This window comes from Anopheles arabiensis, chromosome 3 (genome assembly GCF_016920715.1).
Source record: "Anopheles arabiensis isolate DONGOLA chromosome 3, AaraD3, whole genome shotgun sequence".
NCBI lineage: Eukaryota > Metazoa > Arthropoda > Insecta > Diptera > Culicidae > Anopheles > Anopheles arabiensis.
The window spans coordinates 89,929,965-89,954,317 of NC_053518.1; the positions used below are offsets into that span (position 1 = coordinate 89,929,965).

Here is a 24,353-nt window from a genome sequence, read left to right on the forward strand (position 1 = left end):
GTCAAAACCCATCAACAAAAAATATCCCAAATAGCTCCAGCTCGGATGGAGGTGCGGCGAAACACGCACGATTAATGGAAAAGTTTACGAGTTTTCGTGCATAAATTATTGTGTGCGAATGTTTTACATACTGGTGGAAGTGTGTGCATTGTAGTTCAAGCCCTATTTGCTGTAATAAATTCGATTGAACCTCATCGGAACAGAAGACATGAGGTTTATGTAACGTCGGTAGCGGCAAAACAACGAGGTGAGTTATCGTTTGTTGAAGCTGTCTAATTAGCTTGTTTGACCAATTTTGTGTTAAATTACATTAACTGCTCTCATTTTAAATAGTTTCATCATATTTCTTATGCCACACTTGCTTTTAACAGCGTAAGGAAGGCTCTTCCTCCTTCCAAAAATAACCCAAAACAAACCATCCACAGGGTGTCTCGGAACGCATCCCAAGAACCGTCCCATTTTGCTCTGTTTGCTGCAATGTGCATTAAAATTTCATTTCCATAAATTCCAATTCCAGCTCCCTGCACCAGTACGATGACGTCTATGACATTTGGCCAGAAAAAGTTTATCCCGACCGCACCGGAAAAGGGTAGCTTCCCGCTAGACCACGGCGGCCAGTGCCGGAAGCTGATGCTGTTCTATATGCGCTGCCTGCGAGAGAACGCCGACGATAATTCTGCCTGCCGGGAGGAATCGAAAGCCTACCTGCAGTGCCGCATGGATCACGATCTGATGGCACGGGAAGACTTCTCCAAGCTAGGCTACAGCAGTGAGAAAAGCAGTGAAAACAAACCGGAACAATCTTAACATCCCCAAACACCAAATACCAGAAATAGAGTTTAAGCACCGGGTCTCGTGTAGTGCATTTTGTCATTGAAAGTTGTTAGAAGAAGCTCTGTGAATAATACCCTCGATAATAGTAAACCAATAGCATTGAATTCGAAATGAAGGTGAAGAAAAACATCCTCGTCGGCTGTACCGGAAGTGTGGCCACGATCAAGCTTCCCCTGCTGGTGGAAAAACTGCTCCAGCTGACCGAGTTTGAGGTGGAAGTACACGTCATCGTAACCGAGCATGCCCGGCATTTCTTCTCGCCGCAGGATCTGCCGGCCGCGGTCACACTCCACACAGACGCGGAAGAGTGGACGAGCTGGCAGAAGCGGGGCGACCCGGTCCTGCACATCGAGCTGGGCAAGTGGGCCGACCTGCTCGTGATTGCACCACTAGACGCTAACAGCCTCGCCAAGATGGCCAACGGGCTGTGCGATAATTTGCTGCTCTGTACGACACGCGCCTGGGATCCGACGAAACCGTTGCTCTTCTGTCCCGCGATGAACACGCGCATGTGGGAACATCCGATTACGGCGGCACAGATCGGTACGCTCAAGTCCTGGGGCCACCGGGAGGTGCCGTGCATTGCGAAAACGCTCATGTGTGGCGATACGGGGCTGGGTGCGATGGCCGAAGTGGATACGATCGTCAGCACGATCAGGGACACGCTGTCGATGGAGCAGAGTTGAGATTTAATGGAATAAATGGTTATGTTTCTTTTTTTTCTGAATTATGTCTCGTTCTTTCTTTTTGAATTAACAACAACGATCAACGGGGTTTCTTTTTTACATAATTTCTTTGTCAATCTCGTTCTTTATTGCTACCACAAATGTAGCATCACACTCGTTTTCTCTGTGTTTTTTTTTTGCTCTTTTTTTCTCTTTCTTTTTGCTTGTGTTAGAGGTTCACTGAGTCACAATTCATCCTCCTCTTTTCTGTACCAGTTACCAGCAGGAGTGTTTTCTTCCTACGCAAACACCCTTTTTTATTGTGTCGGTTGGTTTGCTGTTTTGCTTGTGTTTGTTTGCTTCTGTTTTGTTGCGTTGAACCGTTTAGTGTTTAGTGATAATAAATTACATTACTTGTTTACTTAACCCATTTGCATTCAAGCACTTCCTTCCTTCCTTCCTTTCGCTTTGTGTCTTTAATGCCATTTCTAGTTCTTTGTGCACAGTGCGAGCTCAATTCTTTTTTGTTTTTTTTTTCTGTTCATACACAACTTCTCTTTTTGTCAACTACTGTGTAACACAGCTGTTCTTTTTTTTTTGTTACCTTTTCTTTATTTTCTCCCCGGCCTTTGCTTCTTCATGTTGCTTCTGTCTTTCTGTGGATCTTCGCACCACAATAATCGTAGCCTTAATTTTATGCTAAACAAACGCTTTATCGCCCGCAAACGTACCTCGACCCTTTTCTCACCAACTCGAAAGATTCATGATGTGAGAGTGTAGTTTGTTTGTTTGTTTGTGTGTGTTGCTCAATCGAGATATAAATGTACATGGAAACACAATTTTCCTACTATCATACAAGTGTGGGGGGTGATGGATGGGAGTGGTGGTAGGTTGGTTGTTTGTGGGAGAAGGGGGACAAGTTTGGTGGTGGAGGGTGCATTAACTTTGCAAAAAACAGTAACTGAGAGATTTATCAACGACTATCATAGTGTATCATCTTCCCCTTCCCCCACCCCTTCACGTGCGGGGCGCGTTTCCCTGTTAGATCACATTATCAGCCAGTCAAAAAGTGCCAGTTTTCTGTAGAAAAGTTACGCTACACATTACGATAAAATGCGTTTTTCCCTACGCGAACAAACGACCATAACTAAATGTACACAATACAAGGTAGAACAATAAATACATTACGAAAGAATTAAACACAACGCAAGTCCCTCTTTGAATTAGCTTCGTATAATCTTTGAAATTCATACATGCATCCGTTGCGCCCGTACGCGTACAGCACACGTACGTACTCGCGCCGAAAACTAAACCCTCTAGTGAGAAGAAATGTACAAGAACCGCGCGCATTGCAGCGAAATCTTTGCTTGCTTTCGTGACTGGGAATGTTAATTATCATCTGACGGACACGACGTTAGCCTAAATATGTGTATTCCATAAATGTTTTCTAGTCCAATTTCCGAACCGTCGGCAGTCCAATTTCTCTGCACTCTTCACACCCTGGTACGATCTATTAACCGTGTACAAAAAAAAAAAGATTCATAGTTCATTCCAAATCAAATGTTGGAAAACGACAAATTTCATTCAATTCATTGCATAATTTGTAAAAAAAAAAGTACGAGCTGTTTCGACCACACAAAATTTGTTTTGGTGCCGTCACGACCCCGTTTGTACGGAAGCAGTAAAATTAAATAAAACTTATGGTAAGAAAACTTGCACCAAATTTCAATTGTCTGTACCAAAAACAAAACTCTGCCTATACACAGATTCAAATTAGAAACGCACGTTAAAGTGAAAAAAGTCCAAACGGAGAACGAAAAAATCGAACCATAATAATACGTCTTTCCTGCCTCGGAAGACGGCATCCAATCCAACCATGCCACGAAGACAAAATGGTGCAAAAAAGAAAGAAGAGGAAATGGTTCCCTAGCGTACTACACACGATACACATAGCTTCGTTGCACTGACGCAGTCATCGTGGCAGAAGGCACCACACTGCTGACAGATCACCATCGCATTGAGAGAACAGGAACAGTCCTCCCCGGCCCCGTCGTTCCGTTCCCCCATACCGTCCCGATCTTCACCGCCGCCATTGTCAGCTGCGTTGCCACCGCCACCATCCGCGAGCGCTGTCGGCGGGGAACAGCAGTTCAGTGTGTCGATATCGTGTTCCGTGCTGGAAATCGACTCTTGTTGCTGCTGCTGCTGTTGCTGCGGTTCGATTGCTTCGACATGATTACCTGCATCGTTGTTGATGTATCCACTGTCCAGCAGCTCCATATGACCGGCGACGATCATTTGATTGTTGAAGTGAGGCGAAATGTCCGACGGAGACACTAGCATACCTGCCGCCGCCCCATCGCTGGCTGATGAGTGGGAAGCATCCATCATTTCATTTACACCAGCCGGTGGCTCCATTGTATCTCCACCGTTCATGACGACAATGCTATTTGCCCCTCCGGGACCATTGCCGCAACCGTCCAGAAACGCTTGTTCCTGCTGCTGCTGCTGCTGATGTTGCAATCCACCGATCAATGCGTTCGGGCTATCCATGTAGACGATCGCATTATTCGTGCCCGTTGCGTCTTCGGCTTCGATGCCGCCGCTGTCATCCTGACCGTAGGTGATCACTGTACAGGAGGGGGGATATTAGAGGAAGGACCACAGCCTGATATGCTTGATCAAATAAGACCGACAAAACGACCAGCGAACGATCGGTATGCAGAGTAGGATCGATTTGCGCAGACTTGTTTTTTTTTTTTCGTTCACCCCCTCGCGCATGCACACACGGCCCACCCACACACGCATCGTTCACGCTCACCGAAGTACACCACCTCCCGGCGGATAATACTCACCGTGGGTGGACGGTATTCGGCGGGTGATCGCCGCCTGTAGGCTGGCGGGTGTCACGGCATTCGCGCCGGCCGCTATCTGTTGCAGTTGCCCCTGCTGCTGCTGGAACTGGTGTTGCTGCTGTTGCTGCAGTTGATGTTGCACCACTTGCTGTGATAGCTGTTGCTGCTGCACAGCGGACATTTGCTGGTGCAATTGCTGCTGCTGCTGCTGCTGCTGTTGATGTGCATGTGGTGATACAGGAACATGGTGAATTTGTATCTGTAAAAGAATAAGAAGAGACATACATGAAATGTTTTGTATGTATTATTATCAGTGCTGCTAAATGTCACTGTCTATGTCATAAAACATTGTGACTGAAACAAAATCCATGTCAGAGTCATGTACTCTATAGTGATACTCAGATGTGATGCTCAGATAGTTGGTGTGAACAATACATGCATGGTGACATGTTAGCAACCAACGCTAGGTCAATCACTTTGTCATGACTTTTTTATGACTGACATGACAAACTCCAACAAAAACAAAATAATGTCATCGTCACGAGCTCCACCGTGATGATCAGGGATGACACTCAAACAATTGATACGACCATCACATGCTTGGTGACATTTCGTGTAGTTGGTTGGTCACTTGGTCGCAACATTTTCTGTCGGTGATCATCACGATAGTCATGGCAGATGTGGGAGTAGTCTCAAGCATCAAAATGAGCATGTTTACTCACTCTGTTTGACCCGAAATATCATCAAAGCAAACATAGCGAGAGAGAGCATGCTCATTTTGTTCCTTGGGACCATACGCCAAGTATATTCCAGGAATGTTGTGATTATCACCGACAGAGAATGTCATGACCAAGTGAGTGACCAAGATTTGGGTGCTATAAAAAATGCCACCAAGCATGTGATTGGTCCACCAAATTGCTTGATTTACAAATTGACAAATTACAATCCTGAATTAGCCTTACCTGATTGTGTGTCGGTGGTGCGCTAGCCGCCCGCGGCGTTACGATGTCCCCGATGTGTGCCGCACGCTGTACTAGCACATACTTGCCACCAAAGGTTCCCGCAGCTGCTGCTGCACCGGTAGGGGTCGCGCCAGCTGCTGCAGTTACACCAACATTTACGTTGCCACCAACCGTTCCATTATTGTTGCTCGCAGCAGCAGTTGCGTGCACGATCGTCGGTGCAGCGCTCACGCTAATGATCTGTTGACCGTGCGGCTCACCGATCGTATGGAGTTGCTGTTGCTGCTGCTGCGATTGTGGGGTTGCGATAATACTGATTGGATTTGACTGATTTGCGGGGCCGGCTGCGGCAGAAGCATTCACCACTGACGGTGGTGTGGCAGCACCGGCGGCTCCACCCGCATACGCCTGACGCACTACGATGGGCGACGGCTGCCGGGCTCCTGCCGATACGGTACGCTTTGAGTTGACCAGACGCGAGACCTGCGGAAAACGAAACACAAATTATTGACTCCATTCGATCCCGCGACGCTCATCCGCTATTACAAAACACACCTTTACCTTGTTTCCTCCAAAGCCCAGCACACCACCAAAGGCACTGTTACTGCCGCCACCGCTGCTGTTGCTGCCGCTGTTAGCATCCTCTTTGGTATTGTTGCCGATAATACTGCTCGCAGACACGCCACTGCTGCTGCTGCTGCTACTGCTGCTGCTGCTGCTGCCCGTACTACCGATGCTGCTGATGCTGCTGTTCGAGTTGGAGTTCGACGCGGCCAGGAACGCCTGCGGTGACTTGAGCTGTGCCTTCAGCTGATGCCTGTTCGGGCTGTTCTGTATCACCGCCTGGCAGATCTGGTAGCTTCGTTCGAGATTTACCGCACCGGGCGGCAACCGGGAGCTGCTCGACCGTCCACCACGCTTGCTGCCGCCAGACGATGATCCGCCAGAACTACCGCTGCTACCACTGCTTGCGCTCCCATTGCCCGTGGCAGTGCCATTGCCGGCAGCAGCAGCTCCACTGACGGAGCCGGCTTCAGTCGTCCGCTTGCTTCGACTGCTGTTGCCCGTTGCACCAACGATCACATTCGCGCCGACAGTGGCTGCTGCTGCTACTGCCACCTGTTGCTGCTGCTGCTGTTGTTGTAGGTGATGCACATTGTTCATGAGAAACGCGTTCTGGCCACGGATCAGTTGGTTGGTGACGTACTTTTGCTGAAAGCGCTGCTGCGACTGTGTTGGTGCGATTTGTTGCGGTGCTTTCGGTGCTGCTTGTTGCTGCTGCTGTTGGAACTGCTGTGAGGGCGGCTGTTGTTGCTGCTGCTGCTGCTGCTGTTGCGGTTGAATTGCTTGCACACCAAACTGTGTACGCTGCAGGGGCAATCGAGGCCTCGGTTGCGCTTGTTGCTGCTGGCCAATCGCCGGCGTGGCCATGATGATTTTCTGCAGCTGGATCGGTTTCTGTAGCGTCGGCACGGTGGGCTGACTGGTCGCCAGCTGCAGCTGCTGGTCCTGGGTTTGGATGAACTGAGGATTCTGCATGTGCGGTATCACGTTGGCCGCTTGTACGGTTAAGGGCAGCTTTGCACCAGCGGCTGTCGTGCCCAGTGGCCGCGAAGTTATGATGAACTTTGGCTGCTGCTGCTGCTGCTGTGCTATCAGGTGCTGCTGTTGGGGCGGTGTCGTGGCTTGCTGCTGCTGGATGACCGTCGGATCCATCTCGTACCGTATCTGGTGTCCGGAGGCGGTTTGAACATGCTGAATCAATTGCTGTGGCTGCTGTTGCTGGTGCTGCACGAGCTGCTGTTGCTGCTGCTGACCACCCACAGCGACGGTAGTGGAGTAGTTGCCGGCAACACTTTCTATCACGCGTGCCAGATTGTCTGGACCGTCGGGACCAAGGGAAATGAGCGGCGACGATGTTACCACGTTCACTTTGGGCAGCTGCTGCTGCTGCTGCGTTTGAAACGTCGGCTGTGGAGACTGCTGCTGTTGGAGCTGCTGTTGCTGAAGCTGTCCATCGTCGTTTTCCAGCTTGATGCGCGTCAGAAGCTGATTGCCTTGCCGGATCGTGGTGTAGCTTACGCCCGGTTCTGCCTTTATCATACTGTTGCGTATACCGTCCTTAATCTGTAATTGAAGACAATGCAATACATTCATTAGTACAAAATTTACAACACGTGCACTACAAGGCTCAAAATGAAACGGTAGTCTCAAAATGTTGACGCAAAGTTTACACTTAAAAATAAATAAAGTCTTATGACCGGACTCGCCTCTGACGTAAGCTGGATCGTACTGTTGCCGCATCCTAGCACCGACTGCGGGCTGTGGTGTTGCTGCTGCTGCTGCTGAGGATTTAGCTGAAATATGCTCAACCCTTGCGGTGTTGTCGCTGCTGCTGGATGTTGCGGTGAGCTTAGCACGGCCGCTGTCGACACCGGTGTCATGGTTTGTACGGCGGGCTGCTGCGGGGCATGATGAGCTAAAAAACTGATACCGGTCGGGTTGGTACTGCTGACGGGAGAGTGCAACTGTTGCTGCTGACGTTGTTGATGCTGCTGCTGCTGCTGCTGTGCGTGCTGAAGAGCATTATGGCTGGCAAGCTGTTGCACGATCGTTGCAGTCGTTGCCATCGAGATCGGTGTAGGGGATTGTTGAGATATGATGTGTTGCTGTGATGCTGCTAGCTGCTGCTGCTGATGCTGATGAATGGCCTGGGTGGTATGGAGCTGCTGTTGCTGCTGCTGTAATGCTGCTGCACCGGGCGAGGACACCATCGTGGTCGTTCCGGGCGTACCCATCGGCGAAATGATAATACTGTTATTGCCATCGACGAGCTGGTGATGATCTACCACCATCATTTTCGTTGAATCCATCATCTTCATTTTGAACTGCGGCCAATCTAAAAGTAAAATACAGATAAACAGAAAGGATAAAGTTTGGTATCACAAAAAAAGGAACTCAAACTATAATGAACATTTTTGAACGAATGAACTAAAAAAGCGGCATTGTATTCCCACAAAAAAGCATGTCTTTGATGCATTCATTTGGACGCATAAATTTTCGCAACATTTTCGCACAGCATGCACCACCCTACCCTGGAGATTGAACAATCGAAAAAGCGAAACTGATCACAAAATAATACAACCACAAATGGCGCAAATCAGGCACAAATACACAGACCATCATCCTCTTGCAGAGCTGACCGAACGTAAAGAGAAAAGGAAATTAAACGAGACACTTGGACGACCTCAAATATCATTCCGAAAACTGGCAAACGGCCTGCCAACATTTAGATAAAAACTAATAAAAAAAAAAAACAAATAAAACAACGATAAACATCCGGACATGGCACGAACAACAGTGAAGAGATAATGCTCAGAGAATAAGGAGAGAAGATACCGTTTGAAGCGATTGCTCGCTTGCTGGCAACTTCCCAACCAAACTTACCACCACCGGCGGCGGATGAGGGTGCTACTGTAAGCACTTCCTCGACGCGATCAGTGTGACTGCCACCACCAGCCTTCTGTTCATTGCCAGCGTGCTGATCCTTTACTGCTGGTATGTAAGAGCTTCCACCGAGAAACAGTTCGTTGCCACACCGTTTCCCTAACGAGGGTGACAGCACACTCTCTACACCGTTCAGTGAGCGTCTCCGGGAGAATCGTGCCGGCTCGTACGACGCATGCAGCCCATTCGTTGCGATACAGTCTTCCACCACCAGAATGGTGGTCCGTTTCGCCGCCAGCACGGGCATGTTGGTGATCGAGGGTGAAAATGAGCTAACGATCGGCGCCGGTGTCGTTACATTCAAAGCGCCAGATACCGTTGCCACCAACGCACCCATATCGTGCTGATAAACGTTGGTTCGTTGTTTGGAGACACCCTCGTGGTCGCCGCCCTCGCCGCCTTCATCGTCGTTCTCGTCTAAGCTCTCGTTCGCCAGATCCATTGTTTGCCGTTCTCGTTCATCGCTACTCACTGCTTTGCCATCGTCATCAGATTCGTCCACTCGTTGCTGAGCAGCATCCTCCCCGACTTCGACGATCGGACCGAGCTCGTGGACACACTGGTTTTCGTCGTCTTCAACTAACATGGATGACGTTTCGCCACCCTCGAATAAGCCATCCTGTTGTTCATCTCGCATTTGTTCCAACGTCATCGCTGCTTGATCGTGATTGTGTTCCACAACTACGCATGTTTTACGACCAAAAAAGGGGGAGGAGGTTGATGGACGTGTGTAGTCGGTGGCCAAATTTCACACAAGGCCGGGGATACACAAATTACATTGTGCCGAGGGGTTGGATGAGTAAAAGCAAGTGTGCAGTGAATAAATGAGGAGGGGGTGTTGAATTAGTACAGGAAATAGCGTTGTTTTGGAAGAAAAGATTCGTCACCATCATATCATTATTATTTTGACTTTTCATCTCGAGCATTTACTCTAAAAATTCTAGATGATGGAGAGAATGAGGAAAGGAGACCTAACATGGCAATACTAATCTCTTAAAATCCATTTTTGGCCTAAAATCAACCACGGTTCAATACTAGATTTGAACCCCAAATGGACAAACATATCTAGGACCGTGCATTTGACGTCTTTACCACGAGGCCATTATCCAATGGAGCCGTTACGATCCCTATAAAAGTGGCCTAGTTCTCAACAAATTTAGGCATTTCTAGCAAAAGGCATATGCTATCCATTAGAAACTCAAAAAAAATGGAATCTAGAGCTTAGATAAACAATAATGTTTACCGTTATTATGTCTACTCCACCATATTCCTGATAGATATTGTTTTGAGCTCTTTTTCCATGTCCATGCTCCGTAACCCGGTGGAACACACCTTACTCTACACTACTACTTAACCGGATTTATACTCACTTTCTGTTCTGATCACTTCGCCACTGCTCGGATCGAGAACGTATGCACCAGCAGAACCGGCAGCGTCATTCGCACCACCGTCCATCTCGTCGATATACTTGTCCATCAGCTGATTATGTTGACTGTTCGTATACTGCTGCTGATGCTGAATGTGGTGCTGCCCATCGGATGATACTTGCTGGTGATGCAGATGCTGCTGTTGCTGCAACTGCTGATCATCTTCCATCTTCTCCTCCTTCAACAACAGTTGCTGCTGCTGGTAGTGATGTGGCTGATCTTCTTCCACACCTTCACAGCTAGCGCCGCCATCCAGTCCATCACCGTCCAGCAGCATGCCTCCCGCACCGGGATACAGATGCACCTGCGTTCCATCGGAAGACGTCACCAACTGCTGGTGGTTCTGCAGTAGTCCCTGGTGGTGATGGTGCTGTTGCTGCGGATGTTGGTTCTGAAACTGTTGCTGCAGCTGCTGCATCTGATCGAGAACGAAGCTGGCTTCCTCTACATCCTCCTCCTCCTCCTCCTCCCCTTCCGACCCTTGCTGAAGGTGATGGTGCATAACGCCGTCGTCATGGTGATTCAGATGGTTCATGCCCGACGGATGCAATTGATTGCCGTACTGATCTACGATCGTATCGATTGCTTGCTCCTCCAATCCAGCGTCATCGCCCACAGCCAGCAACATACGATCATGGCCATCCCGCTGCTGCCCGTACTGTTCCTCCTCTTCTTCCTCCTCATCCTCGCCGTCAGCTTCATCGGCGGCAGACAGATTATCACAGTAGTTGTTCGCCATCACCATTACATCGCCGCTGTTTGAGGATGGACCACCGTCGCCAGCTTCATCGCCGGCACTCGTCGTCACCATCATCATCAGCCCCTGGTCCGACGAAGCTGAAGGTGAGCTGGTGATGGTGCCGGCCGTCGCATTTCGCAACTGCTGCAACTGCTGCTGTTGCTGCTGATGCAGCAGCTCGTGATCGTGATGAAAGCCCGTCAGATTCATGTTCATGTTCATGACACCAGCAGCCATCGCTGCCTGCCGATGGTGCGACGCATGAAGATGATTATTGGGATGGTGCTGCTGCTGCTGCTGCTGCTGTTGCTGCAGGTGCAGATGTTGAAGATTCGGTTGACCGTAACTACTTAACTTATTGCCGGAAGTGGCGGTGCTGGTGCTGGTCCTAATCAGTTCACCATTGAAACACCCGGTGGGAGCGTTGTTTTCTTCATCCTCGTAACTCTCCTCCAAGCCTCCGTGCATTTGCTGCAACCCTTGCCGGAGCATCATCGCATCCGGGTCCTCCTCCTCGTCCTGCTCCTCCACCTCAGCCTCTACTTCCTCCACTTCGTCCACATCCTCTTCCTCCTCCTCCTCGTCCTCTTCCTCCTCTTCGTCGGCAGTGTTCGTGGTTGTGGTGGTGGTGTGAACCAGCTCCCCATCACCTTCATCGTCCTCTTCTTCCTCATCTTCCTCCTCGTCGTCCCCTTCAGTCCGTCCGATGTCTCCCCTTGCAGCCATCACTGCACCAACGTCATCCAGCTCTTCTGACACTTTCAACTCGACATTGGACATCATATTGCTCGGATTAACGATCAGCAGGTCAGAGTCGACATTTCCACCCTGCCCCACGTGGTGGCGCAGTACGTTCTCGAACGTACTGATGCCCGTAACGGAGGTGGCCGTCGTTCCCGGCCCTCCTGCACCTCCGCCGCCATCCAGATGATTGTCACTCGCTGCCATCATGGCGGTGGTCGAGACGCTGCTACTATTACTGCTATCGTTCGAAATGGACAGTTGCGGTTGCTGAGATGGATGGTGTGGCTGCTGCTGCTGTTGTTGCTGCTGCGGTAAAGCCGTTACAGTCAACGAGGAGGGCAGGGAGCGAAGATTTAGTGCACTACCTCCGAGGGCAGAATTTGTCGGCTGCGGTAAGCACATCACACTGTACACCTGGCCCGTGTTTTGATCGTAAATCATCTGTGTCGTGCCGCCGCCACCGCTAGCGTTGAGCGAGGCGAGATGATTCATATCCATCAACCGCTCGCGATTCGCCTGCTCGATCGTTTCCTGCAAGATCGGTGAGGTGGTGTTCGTCTCCACTAGCTCTTCGCCGCCATGATCCGATCTTTTCAACCGTCCCCCACCAATATGCCGGGTACTGCCCGGCATTCCGCCACCATCGCCAACATCTCCACAGTCGATCGCTTCCTCGAGAATGATGTCCGAAGAGGGAACGAGCGGCGGTGAGGAAGCAGCGCCAGCGCGTCCTATTCGAGCTCCCTCACCGAAGTCGCCATTTACCATCGGTCCTACGATGCGTCTTCGTAGCACCTCGCGATTCTCGTCACTCTCGTCCACCTCGTGGCTTTCCTCTCCTTCCGGCTCTGAGCGACCGACCAGCAGCGAAGGGGAACCAACGCTGCCGCCATCCGCCTCCTCATCGTCCACTATCGTGATCGTTGTGGTCGGTGGAGCCGTTGTCCCCCGGGCAGCTAGCAACCCCTCGCTGTGCCGGCCTCTGTTCGCACGGTTGCCTTGCCGCGGTGCTCTTCGCTTGGCCGAGCCGATGACGGTCGCCACCGGCGGTTCGGTTAGCAGCCCTCGGCGGCGCTTCTCGCTCGCGCCGCCCTCAATCAGCACCATTCGCCGTTGATCGATCGGTGCGGTCGCCATCGAGGCCACCGTTCGCGTATCACATTCTACTTGTCTTCGAGCCTTCGCACCGGCCTGTAGCAAGATCCCGGGCCCGGCCGTGGTTGTGGTGGCAATGGAGGTCGGGTTGATCATTACTAATCCCTCCGAGTTAATGGTGCTACTACAGCTAACATTTATCCTACTACTATTGCTATTGCTATTGCCACCGACAATGCTACTGCTGGTGCTTCTCTTGCCGCTGCTGCTGCTGCTGCTGCTGCTGCTGCTACTCCTTACGCCGTCAGTGGAAGTGGCCGGCATAGTTGTGCTGCTGGTGGCGGTGATAAGGCGATTCATACTACTATTATTACTGCTTATATACATTGCAGCATTGCTGCTGCTGTTGCTACTGCTACTGCTGCTACTGCTGATGTTGCTACCGTCCGCCATGGCGCTACTCGCCGTCACGACAGCCACCATTCGACGCGGATTGCCGTGCTGCAACAAGCTGCCGGCGGTAAAGCTTCCGGTGCTACTGTTGATCTGCTGCTGCAAACCACCACCCTCATCGTCTGTTTTCCGCTTCGTCATCTTACTGCTGCTTAGCTCGGGCGTCAACGCGCGATTGCTGCTACTGCTGCTGCTGTGGGTTCGCTTTAGGTTGGAGCTTGCTCCTCCGCTAGCGATCACCGGTTCAACCGGCACCGCACGCACCATCGCAGACGGACGGTACGGTTCAACCACCTTCACGACGACCGGCCGAGAACCGAGCGTAATGGTCGACCCGGCAGCCGCCATACCCGTGGTGGTTGTTGGGAGTGGATTGTGCTGCGCTGGCGGCAGCTGCTGTGTGCCCGTTCCGGCCAAAGCCGACCGTGTCACGGCACCGACCGTTCGCAGCCGCTTCGGAGACATCGGCAAGGATGAGCCGGCGGGACTGCTGCTTTGTGGCTTCATGGCGGCTGACGCACCGGCCAAATTCACGGCATTGGTGCTACTACTGATTGTGGTACTGCCGCTGCTACTGCTCACGCTCATAGCCGTGGGCAGCAGGCGCTTAGTGCCGCCTGCCCCTCCGACCATGACCGACGCGGCGTTCGGCGCTGAACCGACGACGGAGTACGGTGGATGGTTGTGTTTGCTTTCCTTGCCAGCTGTTGGTACCGCGGCCGCCGCCGCCGTTGTGCTCGTGGCGATGGCTGTCGTGGGACGCAACTTTATCGTTGTCTTTAGTGCGGGTCGGGCTGTATTTACAGTGTTACTGCTACTACTACTACTGCTACTACTACTGCACGTAAGGACATTGATCGGAACCACCGAGAGCCCGCTCGCTCCGGCGGCTGAACCTCCACCGCCGGTGCTTCCACCTCTTGGAATGCTGCCGCCACTGCCGCTGCCTTTAGACGCGCTGCCGGAAGTGACTGTTATTGTCGTCCGCGAGGGTAGAATGATGGTGCCGGTGGAGGATGTGATGATTGTGTTACTGCTAATGCTGCTGCACGTACCGCTGGCCGCGTTCGTCGGCCTAACAACGCTCGCTGCCGTGGAGAATGTGATCGGCTGCATCTTGGACAGCGATCGCGCGCTCGGATCGATCTTGGCCGTGACGGGATGCACCCGGGGCGTTAGTTGCGGTGCAATCGCTACCGTTGGTGGTTGGACCGTTTGCCTTGCCGCGACGTTCACGATCGTAGCATGCCCACTGACCACTCCCTTCGACACCGGGAGGATAGAAACGGACGGTGGTAGGGTGCTGCTACTACTACTATTCGCACCGATCAACGGAGTATGTGCCGTCGCCGGAATGGATTGTGTCGCGGGTGCAACCACCTGCACTGCCGGTGGTGATTGTAGCGCGGGCGACAGGACGACCGGTGCGACGGAGACAGCCATCGCTGTTGTGACGGCTATCGCCGGCTCCGGTGGTGGTGGTGGAGTCGGTGGCGTTGGATTAGCCACCGTGCCTGCCGCCCCAAAGAACGACCCGGCGTACTTCCGGTCGCCCCACATCGGCTCGAAGTGTTTCAGCTTCCACGGATCGAGCTTGCTCTTCTCGCGCTCCGCCTCCGAGCGCATCTTCAGCTGTGCCTCGGGCGTAAACTCGCCCTCCGCCAGCCGGTCGCGCCACTCGTGGCAGGCGCGCGCAAAGAACTCGTTGTTCAGCCCGGACGGGTTCAGCCGGATGCCGTTCTGCTCGCACTGCGTCGCCTCCGGCAGTGGTGGCCGGTCGACCGGCGGTAGCAGCTGCACCAGCTTGTACTGGTACAGCGGCGGAAGGAGCTGAAACGTGTCCCGGTTTAGCAGGGCGCGCAGGTTCGTGTGCACCAGTATCGAGTCGGGCGTCTCCAGATCCACGCAGCCCTCGCGCGTCTGCTCGAGCTGGGCAGCGGTCGACAGCTTTTTGTTCGTGCGCCTTCGCGGCTTGATGCTGAACCCCGGTATCGAGGCGAGCACCTCGCGCATCGTCGATGCCGCACCGCCACTGTTACGGCCTGCGTCCTGCGCTGCCGCCTGCCGTAGCTGTCGCTTTTCCGTCGCCACACCGCCCCGACTGCCCGGGCCGGATTGGGGCAGCTGCTTGACGGCGTTCGCCTGCTGCTGCTGCTGCCGGCTCGTCGCCAGCCTCGGAAGATTCCGCCGCAGATGATGATTGTGCTTCGGGGTGCTGGTGGTACTGGCGGTGCCTGTAGTGCTGGTACTGACACTCGCATTGCCTACCGGCGTCCCTATCCTCCCCTGCCGGGGGGAACTCAACTCCGCCCCAGCAAACACTGGCGTACTGCAATGCGGCGAAGAGGGTAACATCATGTCGATCGAACCGACGGACACGTTCAGCGGATCGTCTTCGCGCAGCGGAAGCGACGAGTCGTACTCGTCCGACAGCACCACGCAGGCCGTTTCCGTGTCGACGCACGACACCAGCTCCGGGTAGCTGATGTCGTCCGCCATACTCTGGTCGCTGATTTCGATCACTGCCACCGGATCCGGGGGAAGTAGTAGCGGCCTGCCGCCCGCCGTCTCACTGCCGGCAATGTTGAGGCTTTTGTTGCTGCTATTATTGTTACTGTTATTGCTGCTGATACTTTGCTTGACGCTCGAGTCGCCACCTTCCGGCGCCCCGACACCCGCCGCCATCGATGAGGAAGGTGTCGCGTCATCGTCGTCTTCCACCGTCGTCGCCGGCGCCGTCGCCATCGTCGTCGTCGGTTCCATGGCGGAGGGCTCTTCTGCCATCGCTTCATCGACGGTGGAGGCGACTGTGTCACTGCTCCCCGCCGCTGTACCCGTACTGGTAGTGGTGGTGCTGGGGGTGATGAGAGTAGCTGACGATGCGGTACTACTGCTGCTGCTGCTGTTACTACTGCTGCCATTGTTAGTGGCGCTGCTTTTTGCTGCTACCGGTCCAGCCGTTACTAGCACCGTCGCCGTGGCAATGTGTTGGGGCTGCTGCTTCGCCGTACGGTTCGCCTGTACCGATGGAACGGGCGACACATCGCATTCCATTGTGGGATGCACTTTTCTACAATGAGAAAGAGATCAGGAGAATGGTATTAGAAAGGAGAAAATACAATTCTAAACGTCTTGAAAACAGTACACAAAATTCAGCTTTTTCGCTTACACTTTTTGCTAATGTTCTTTCTAGCAATTGACATGGTCCGCCGCCAGCAAACACAACCGAACGAACGAACCCGTCATTTGCCGGCTTTTCTCGACAGCAAACACACACGGACAGCGCCAACTGTCAAACCTGCGTGTAACACCAGCAAGATTGGCCACACGCATACCAATGCAAACACGTTTATTTTGCACGCCGAGTGCGCACAACGACCCTGTTCTTCTCGCACACCCTTTTCGTGTTCGCTCTCTCGCTCTCTGCTTGGTGTGTGTATGTGTGTGTGGCGAGAAGTTGAGGAGCAAATCCTTTTGCAATACGCGCAGCAGCAGCAGTAGCAGCATGCGGAAATGCCCGCTGGGATTGTGTGCGAAAGAAGCGAAACGCACACCAATCAAGTAAAATGACGTTGATTGCTGATAAAGGATAAACGACTGCTTGCTTGATGCTTATTAGAAATGGGACAATTGATGAGGCAAATCATCTCTTTTACCTAATTTGAAGAACCAACACAAATGTCCTAATGTGCTGCACAAAACTGTGAACTACGTTTTTCGGTCGCACTGCTGCTTTCGATCGCGCCTATTCCCTACCAAAAGAAGAACGAGACCAGAGCGTAGAAGCACTTTTGCCCGAGATTCATCGCAGTTGCCCATGCACAAACACTGTTCTAAATTCCCCGACAATTTGCGGGAAAGAACCAACGGCAGCAACTGCTCTGTACAGTGCTTTTGCTCCCACAAATACCACATTTCTTTGACTTTTGTCTCTTTCTCGCTTGTACGCCCTTCTGCGTAATGTGCCCTTTAATTGCAGATTGCAGCACACAAACGCGGATGCAACTTTTTCGCAAACCCAACACAGTGAGTATGTGTGTATGTGTGGAACGCAAGGGAATTGCATTTGCACACATCTAATATTTGGCTCTCTCATTCTTCCTTTCTCTCGCACGATAGGAAGGGATGAGGAATCTTACAGGGTTTGCTTATCGAATTGTTGACAGTTTGGTATTGATGTTTATCGCTTGCGAACAAATTTTACAAGCGATTTATTTAATTATTCATGATACTGTCCTGCGTTTTTCTGCTACGACATCTCATTAAACTATCTTATAATTAACGTTCGAACTAATCCCTAAATAAACGACCATTATCCCCGAAATTGAAAAGTAATAATAGGTTCGTGTAATGCGAAGCAGTCAAGAGATTAAAATAAAAAATATCAATCCAGTCGTTATATTGCCATGCCATTTCTTAACCACACTTGAAATTGAAATCTAAATTAACATGTAATGATTACGTTTTGTTTTGTCTGATATTTCTTCTCCCAAACCCCCAACATGCCACGTTCTTTTTACTATAACTGTACTCCAGGCTGTAGATTGGGGTTAAGTGCTGATTTACACATTGTACACAAAACAAAACTGCCAGCAAATTGTAACAAACTCTGTTTTCCACTACTTTAAGTGAGATTAAAAAGTATTCAACCACTTTCTTTAGCAGTCATTAGACAAACCGTGAAGCAAAAGCTCGCCCTGAGCGCCTTACATCCTGTTACAATCGTGTAAGTTTGCCTTTTTTGTAGACAGAACGCACACACACACATGCAATTCGGTAGCAGAAAATCAAATATGCACACCTGCATAATGTGCACCAAACCAACCAAACATACACACACACACACACACTACTCCAAAATCGGCACATTTTTCATGAGGTTTCCCATTTCCCACCATCATCCCCCACCATTACCCAATTCGTTTGTATGTGCTCCATTTCATTCTCTGTTTTTATTCCCGCCTCCCTTTTCCACACTCACTCGCACATACACATTGCTATCGTGATGGTGATGGTGGTAGTGTAGTATGGCCCTTTTTGTCCTCCCTTGCAATTTGCTTTCATTCCCTCTCTTTCTCTCGCTCGCTCTCTCTCTTTCTATCACTCTCAGTGTTGTAGTTCATTTTTCAATGCATACTTCTTTATTGGAGCATCGTGCACAAACCAGCAGCAGCAGCAGGCCACCCGTCGATGCCTTTTCTTCTGGGGTCGTCTTTGAGCGAAAAGGTAGCAAATAGTAATGATGATGGGTGGAAGAAAAAAAAATCCTTATTTGCAACAGAGGTTCTTGAATCTCTCTCCTTCTCTCTCTCTTACGTGCGAGCACACGGGTGGGGAGGAGTACACATCTTTGCACATGCACGTTCAATGCACTTTCTGTCCCACCAATCCCCTCCTCCCCCAGACGGCAATCAGCGCCCAGACGGAAAGAAGATGATGTTTTACCATCCAATATCCAATTCGTTCTAATTGGATCAGCAATAAAAAGAGAGATTAATATGATTAGGGAACAATTTCACACAAAAAAGGAACTCGAATCTGAGAAATTGCTCTGGCGAAGGCAAAATGCAACGTTCTGCCAAATCACGTGTTTTTTTTCTTTTCAGACAGATGGTGGTGGAGAAGGTAGAACGAAAAGCGGCTACTCCATTCACAGACAATAAATGCAACGAACGAACTGAATTTGTGCTAGCGATTCGATCCAATTCTCGGTACATAGAACACTACAGAGAAGGACAAGCAAGGAGGTTGTGGGAAGGATAAATAAATTTAAACATCAGAAGAAAGGGAAAAAACGGCCAAGGTATGAGTGCGCGCGCGCGCGCACACACATTTTATTACCGTCTTAAGATCCATCGGTGTATGCAGTTTTTTGCAGGAGAAAAGGAAAGCGTACGCCATTAATTTAATGGAACGAAACAAAAAGAAGTGCTTGTGGTGCATGTGTATCCAGTTCCGAGGAATACAAAATCAATAATTCAGATTAGATTTTACGAAATGATAAATACGAGAGTACCAGTAACAGCATGAATAACTTTGAATTTTAAAATGGCACGATCGTGTACAACCAATGGACACAGTGAGCGAATAAATTACATGCATGTTGTAATGTGCATGCCGTAAAATAAGGGAAAAAAGAAAGATGGATAAATTCTATGTTAAAAAAATACAGAAAAAAGATAAAAGAAAGAGCATCAGAGAAAAACGTATCCCTTTGGCCTTCTTTAAGGTCATTGCTTGTCCTTTCCACACACAGAGCGCACACAGAGAGTGCTTCTGGTCTAACTGTGGCTGATAATTTTTTTTTTCTCCCTTTTATCAAACCCAAAAAGAAATGGTAAAGTGCCCCAGAACACCTGCCAGCATGGGATGCAAACTGCAAACGCACACGTGTGTACACACGCATCCCTTCGTTTTGTTGCTTGGTGCGTGGCCTCGAGAAGGACCCATGCCATAAACAAGTCGATTTCTCACGTAATGCCAAGCGCACCAGGCAAAGGACTACAAGGCCGCACACCGCACACGTGGATATTGTACACGGATGGACTGTGACCGATGTTTCCTTGAAACGCTCCCTCTTTTAGGAATGATTTTCCTCTTAAGTAAAGGGGTTTAAACAGCAGAATCAACCTTTGCACAGCACACAAAATGGAGAATTTCTTTGTTAAATATTGAAATGTACAGTCCATTGAAATTATCTTGCTCATCATGATGAGCGTAGCCTAAAATGTACCCCCCTTAACTAACCCTCTCTATTTGTCGCGGGGAGAAAAACTAATACGCAAATTAGCGAATAAAAAAACACGCAATAACGCTATTAGAAAATGTGCGCGCCACATGTGTGAGTATGCGTGTAGTTTTGATTATTTTTTACGCGTTACATTTTTTTCCCTTTTACAGGCAAACTTAGAAGATTCATGTCAGATATACAAATTCAAATGAGAAAATGGTCGTCAGGAAAATAAATTCCTTAATTTTTATTCGTTGCAGAAGGTCAGGTTTTATAGATTCTATCAATTTACATATATGTAAAAATTATGTTTAAAATCTTAATGGTTAACTAAAATAAATATTAATTTACATCAATGCCTTTAATTGCAAATTGCCTGATTAGTTATCTACTTGCCACGACTAAACCCAGTGGAAAAGCATGTCAAACTAGTCAGACTCTTGCCGACCGAAGTAAAAGCAATTAAGTACAAATATAGAAAACTGTCACAATAAAACAAAAGAATCTCAACTTGAAACGAACTAAAATAGCAATCCCCCTAAACACTAGAGGCAGTTCCTCTCTTCGCTGTTCAAAATTAAATGCAACGCCCCATGAAAGAGCTTCAGAAAAGCACTCCCTCTTCCACCCTACTACTCCAGCATACTTTGTCGAAGAAATTTGTAACACAAAGTAATTCCAAAAAACAGCGAAGGAATCAAAGAAACCATCGTCCCTCCTTCTATGATGTTCGCCGTGGCAACACGCCAATGGTTCTCCCGTTTGAACCCCCCCCCCCTCCAACACAACATAGCGCATAGAGTGTGGGGAGGCGAGTAGTGGTGGGGGGGGGGGGAGTGGGAAACATATGCACAAGAAATGACGCGGCAACAAAGTGACAACAACACAACAGCAGCAACACACTTACCAGCGAAGTAGCTATCTTGGTGGTGGTGGTGGTAGTGGTGATGATGGTGTTGGTGGTAGTAGTGAGACACCGTCGACGGCGACCGCAGAACATTTGCCCAGTGCTGTTTCGCGTTGGAGACGGGACCGACAGAAAAGAAAGAAAATTGTGCAGCAGGCGGGTGGAGGGGAAGGTGTCCTCCTGCTCCAGGCCACACAGCACAGCACACACACAGGCAAACGATCACTCCGCTCCGCTCCCTTCCAGGTGGGCGTCTGCTCCAAAAGGGTATGTGCTTCGGCGGTGCTGCCTTTGGGTTGGGCTTTCCCGTGACTTTGTTTTTCACCAGTGGGTGGCGCGGACGGATGGGGGGAAGAAAACCCCCAAACTAGAACGCGGAAATGAGCCGCGGAATCGCCGCCATCGACACACACACACACAGGCGCGAGTGCGCTCTCACTGTTTATTTCTTTTTCTATTGCCGCCGCTACCGAACAATTGAAAGCGCTTGTGCTTGGGGGGGGGACCCCACGCTCCTCTTCCCTTTGTTTCACACACACACACTCACTCTCGCTCTACCGTTTCATGACGGTGCACACAGAGAGGACACACATTGCTAAACACTGGTTTTGGGTGAATTCGTTTCCGGCAAATCTTGAGCCAATCTTCACTACCGCAGCGACCGCTCTCTTCCCACAACTTGGAGCGCTTTTCACAAATTTTAGTTCAATTTCCTTATCGAGCAGAGAAGAATTCTGCCACTTTCCTTCCACTGCCACTCACACACACACACATGCTCAAATCATTCACTTTCATCTATTCTCTTCTCGCATTAGTTGCTGCTGCTTCTGCTGGCTTTTGCTAGCGCTTGTACACGACGCTTTCTTTTCTTTTGTTTCAAACAATTTATTCCACCACTTCGCTTGCTTCCGCTGCTCTCCGCTTTCCTCCCCCTGCGTTCACACTATACGAGACCTGTGCATGACACCAGCAAGAACAAGAGAACAACAACAAACGAATGAAACTTTTCAATTATTTCTTCTTTCCACCGTCCGGAGAGAGCGCGCACGAGAATGAAAACACGCGCACACACTTCGAAACGGTGGGAAACAAATTGCACACACTGACGCACTGGCTAACGGGCGACGCGTTCCCTCACACACACGCACACACACAACCTTAGCGACTGTCTGTGATGATGGCATAACGTTGCGCGACGAGCGTGAACACGTCGTCATCGTAGCACACCACTACACAAAACGCTAAATAACGCTAGCTCGCTCTTCTTTTCGCTCTATCTCTCTCTAATAATCCCTTTTTGTTTTACAATGCTACAAACATTTTAAGCATTTCGCACAATAACGTTATAATATGTCAATTATTTTAAAATACAAAAACTACCTCTTTTTAAAGGTGTAGTACTAAAAATAATAATAAACAATAAGCACTAAAGCCAACACACATAACTCCCAAAAACGCCTTTAGCATAGAGAGAGAGCGAGCGAACGAGAGCACAAGCAGGAAAACCTATTGTTCCAAATCGAACGCATACACACACATCGCAACATCGCGTACCCTATCCCCATGCAGGGAACAGAGAGAGAGACGAATGTTCTATCTCAACTGCCACATTTTCCGCTAACAAAACACGCGTACCTACACGCACACTACAATACAATGGCCCTTACTTTTTTTCTCACCACGACTGCCTTCACATACCAATACACTCTCAGAAAAAAAAACACACGCACACACACTATTATGCTCTCTTTCGCGCGCGCGCACGCTCCCGCTCGTTCTCCACGATTCCTTTCTCGCTCTCTCTCTCTCGTTCTCATTCTTCTGCTGTCTTGCTTGCGTGTTTCTTTTTCTTTTCCTTCCCATTACTAGCAGTGCCTCTAAAAACATTACCAGCCGCCAATTGATTTTCCAAAAGCAACATGGAATGTCCTTAACTTCGAGCGAACAGATTTACGACGCTTTATTGCTTTACGACCATAATTAGAGGACGGGGCGCGGGCTTTGCTAATTTGAAGATTGCCCTCCTCCAGGATCCTACGCACCCTGCCTACTTCCTAGGCCCTTTTCTCTACCCTCTGCTGCTGGCACGCGCATCGATCCGTTTTGCACCCGTTTCCTCCATCCCCCCCTACACACACACACAAGGCGCTGGATGCCCCTTTCGACCGATTTCTTCCTTTTCTTTACTCTCTTCTACATTGAAGCAATTTTTTCCTTCTTTGGGCAATCTTTTCACACCATCTTCAAGGGGCGTTTAATTTCGGGAAGACGCAAAAAAATCGTAAATCTTTCACAAATTATTCCATCCCTCCACCGAGCATTCTAACATACGTCGTCAGAAAAGTCGCCCTACAAAAAAAAAAACTTTGCTCCCGCCCTGTGTGTGCGCTCGCCAAAGCCACCATAATGTGCAAGCGCTACCGACGCGCTCCCGCTTCCCTTTGTCACACAGCCAGCAACACGAATTCACAATTGATCGTAAAACGCACGCACTTCTCCATCATTCTGCACGACCAACACACAAAACACATTCGCACTTTACGCACCGTTCCGATGAAACTTACTGGCAACAAAACCGAACCGCAGCACGCAGTAGAAAATGCAAATTTTTACCCAGCGATATGTGCACACACACTCGCTTCGCTGCAGAACACCTTCACTTTTCTGCGTGTTTTTTGTTCCCCCTACTCTCACTTCGGATTCTTTTTCTCGCACGAATTTTCGTTTGACAGCATCGCGGTGTCAAAATTGTGACGGGCGAGGGTTTTGACAGCTGCGCAGCAGAAAATGCACGAGAATCCGAGAACGAGAAAACGGAGAGCAATTTTGGGGTGGAAATTGGCTTCTAAATTTAGGGATGGTGATTCTGAAGCAGCTTGCGGTGAAAAGAAAATTATGATATTACGCAGATAACGTATCGGAAGCGAATTTCCTTGCGCTTGAACACGACGAAACATTACGAGCTGAAGCACTGTTTACACGTTTTCAACACTCAAAGAGAACATTAACGAGTGCATTGTGCATATTGTACACTTTATAAGATTTCTCCCTCACTTAACATAAAATACTTTATCCATCAGAGGTACTAAAACATCATTTTACACAGAAATTGCATAGAAATACACAACCAAAATACAACCGTACTCTGTGAGCGTGCTCCCACATCGATGACAACACCCCAATAAACACAATTTTCTCCACTGCCTGTACACCGTGTACCTTTGCCCACCGTTCTTCGCATACTACACACTAGTGATGGGCGTTTCGGAGCGCACCAACGGCTCCGGACTAACAGCTCTGCACTCACGGCTCCGGAGCCGACTTCGGGCCCACTGTTCCGGAGCCGGCGACGAATCAACGGCTCCGGACCAACGGCTCCGGACTAAAGGTGCGATAGAGACAGTACCGTATGATATCGTTATAAAAAACGAATAT

General features: G+C 49.8%; 3 protein-coding genes across 9 annotated transcripts; 2 read left to right on the top strand and 1 right to left on the bottom strand.

The window, feature by feature from the left end:
- LOC120905046 (cytochrome c oxidase assembly protein COX19) lies at positions 1-838 on the top strand. The gene is made up of 2 exons (XM_040315693.1): positions 1-247; positions 518-838. The coding sequence occupies exon 2, from the start codon at positions 535-537 to the stop codon at positions 805-807; it is 273 nt and encodes a 90-aa protein (XP_040171627.1). The 5' UTR covers positions 1-247; positions 518-534; the 3' UTR covers positions 808-838.
- Positions 839-914: 76 nt separating this feature from the next.
- On the top strand, positions 915-1,561 carry LOC120905045 (phosphopantothenoylcysteine decarboxylase). The gene has a single exon (XM_040315692.1). It carries the CDS (start codon positions 945-947, stop codon positions 1,518-1,520), a length of 576 nt encoding a protein of 191 aa, XP_040171626.1. The 5' UTR covers positions 915-944; the 3' UTR covers positions 1,521-1,561.
- A 47-nt stretch (positions 1,562-1,608) lies between these two features.
- On the bottom strand, positions 1,609-23,637 carry LOC120905044. Of its 7 annotated transcripts, none has more exons than XM_040315688.1 (9): positions 23,483-23,635; positions 20,919-21,872; positions 10,194-16,351; positions 8,764-9,504; positions 7,587-8,215; positions 5,878-7,443; positions 5,317-5,799; positions 4,355-4,613; positions 1,609-4,129 (listed from the first exon to the last, which is right to left on the bottom strand). In XM_040315688.1, the coding sequence occupies exons 3-9, from the start codon at positions 16,333-16,335 to the stop codon at positions 3,426-3,428; spliced, it is 10,524 nt and encodes a 3,507-aa protein (XP_040171622.1). In that variant the 5' UTR covers positions 16,336-16,351; positions 20,919-21,872; positions 23,483-23,635; the 3' UTR covers positions 1,609-3,425. The 7 variants fall into 7 exon arrangements, with proteins under 7 accessions (XP_040171622.1, XP_040171618.1, XP_040171619.1 ...); XM_040315684.1 differs by having other exon boundaries at positions 5,872-7,443; XM_040315685.1 differs by having other exon boundaries at positions 5,872-7,443; positions 23,465-23,635.
- Between the last annotated feature and the right edge of the window lie 716 nt (positions 23,638-24,353).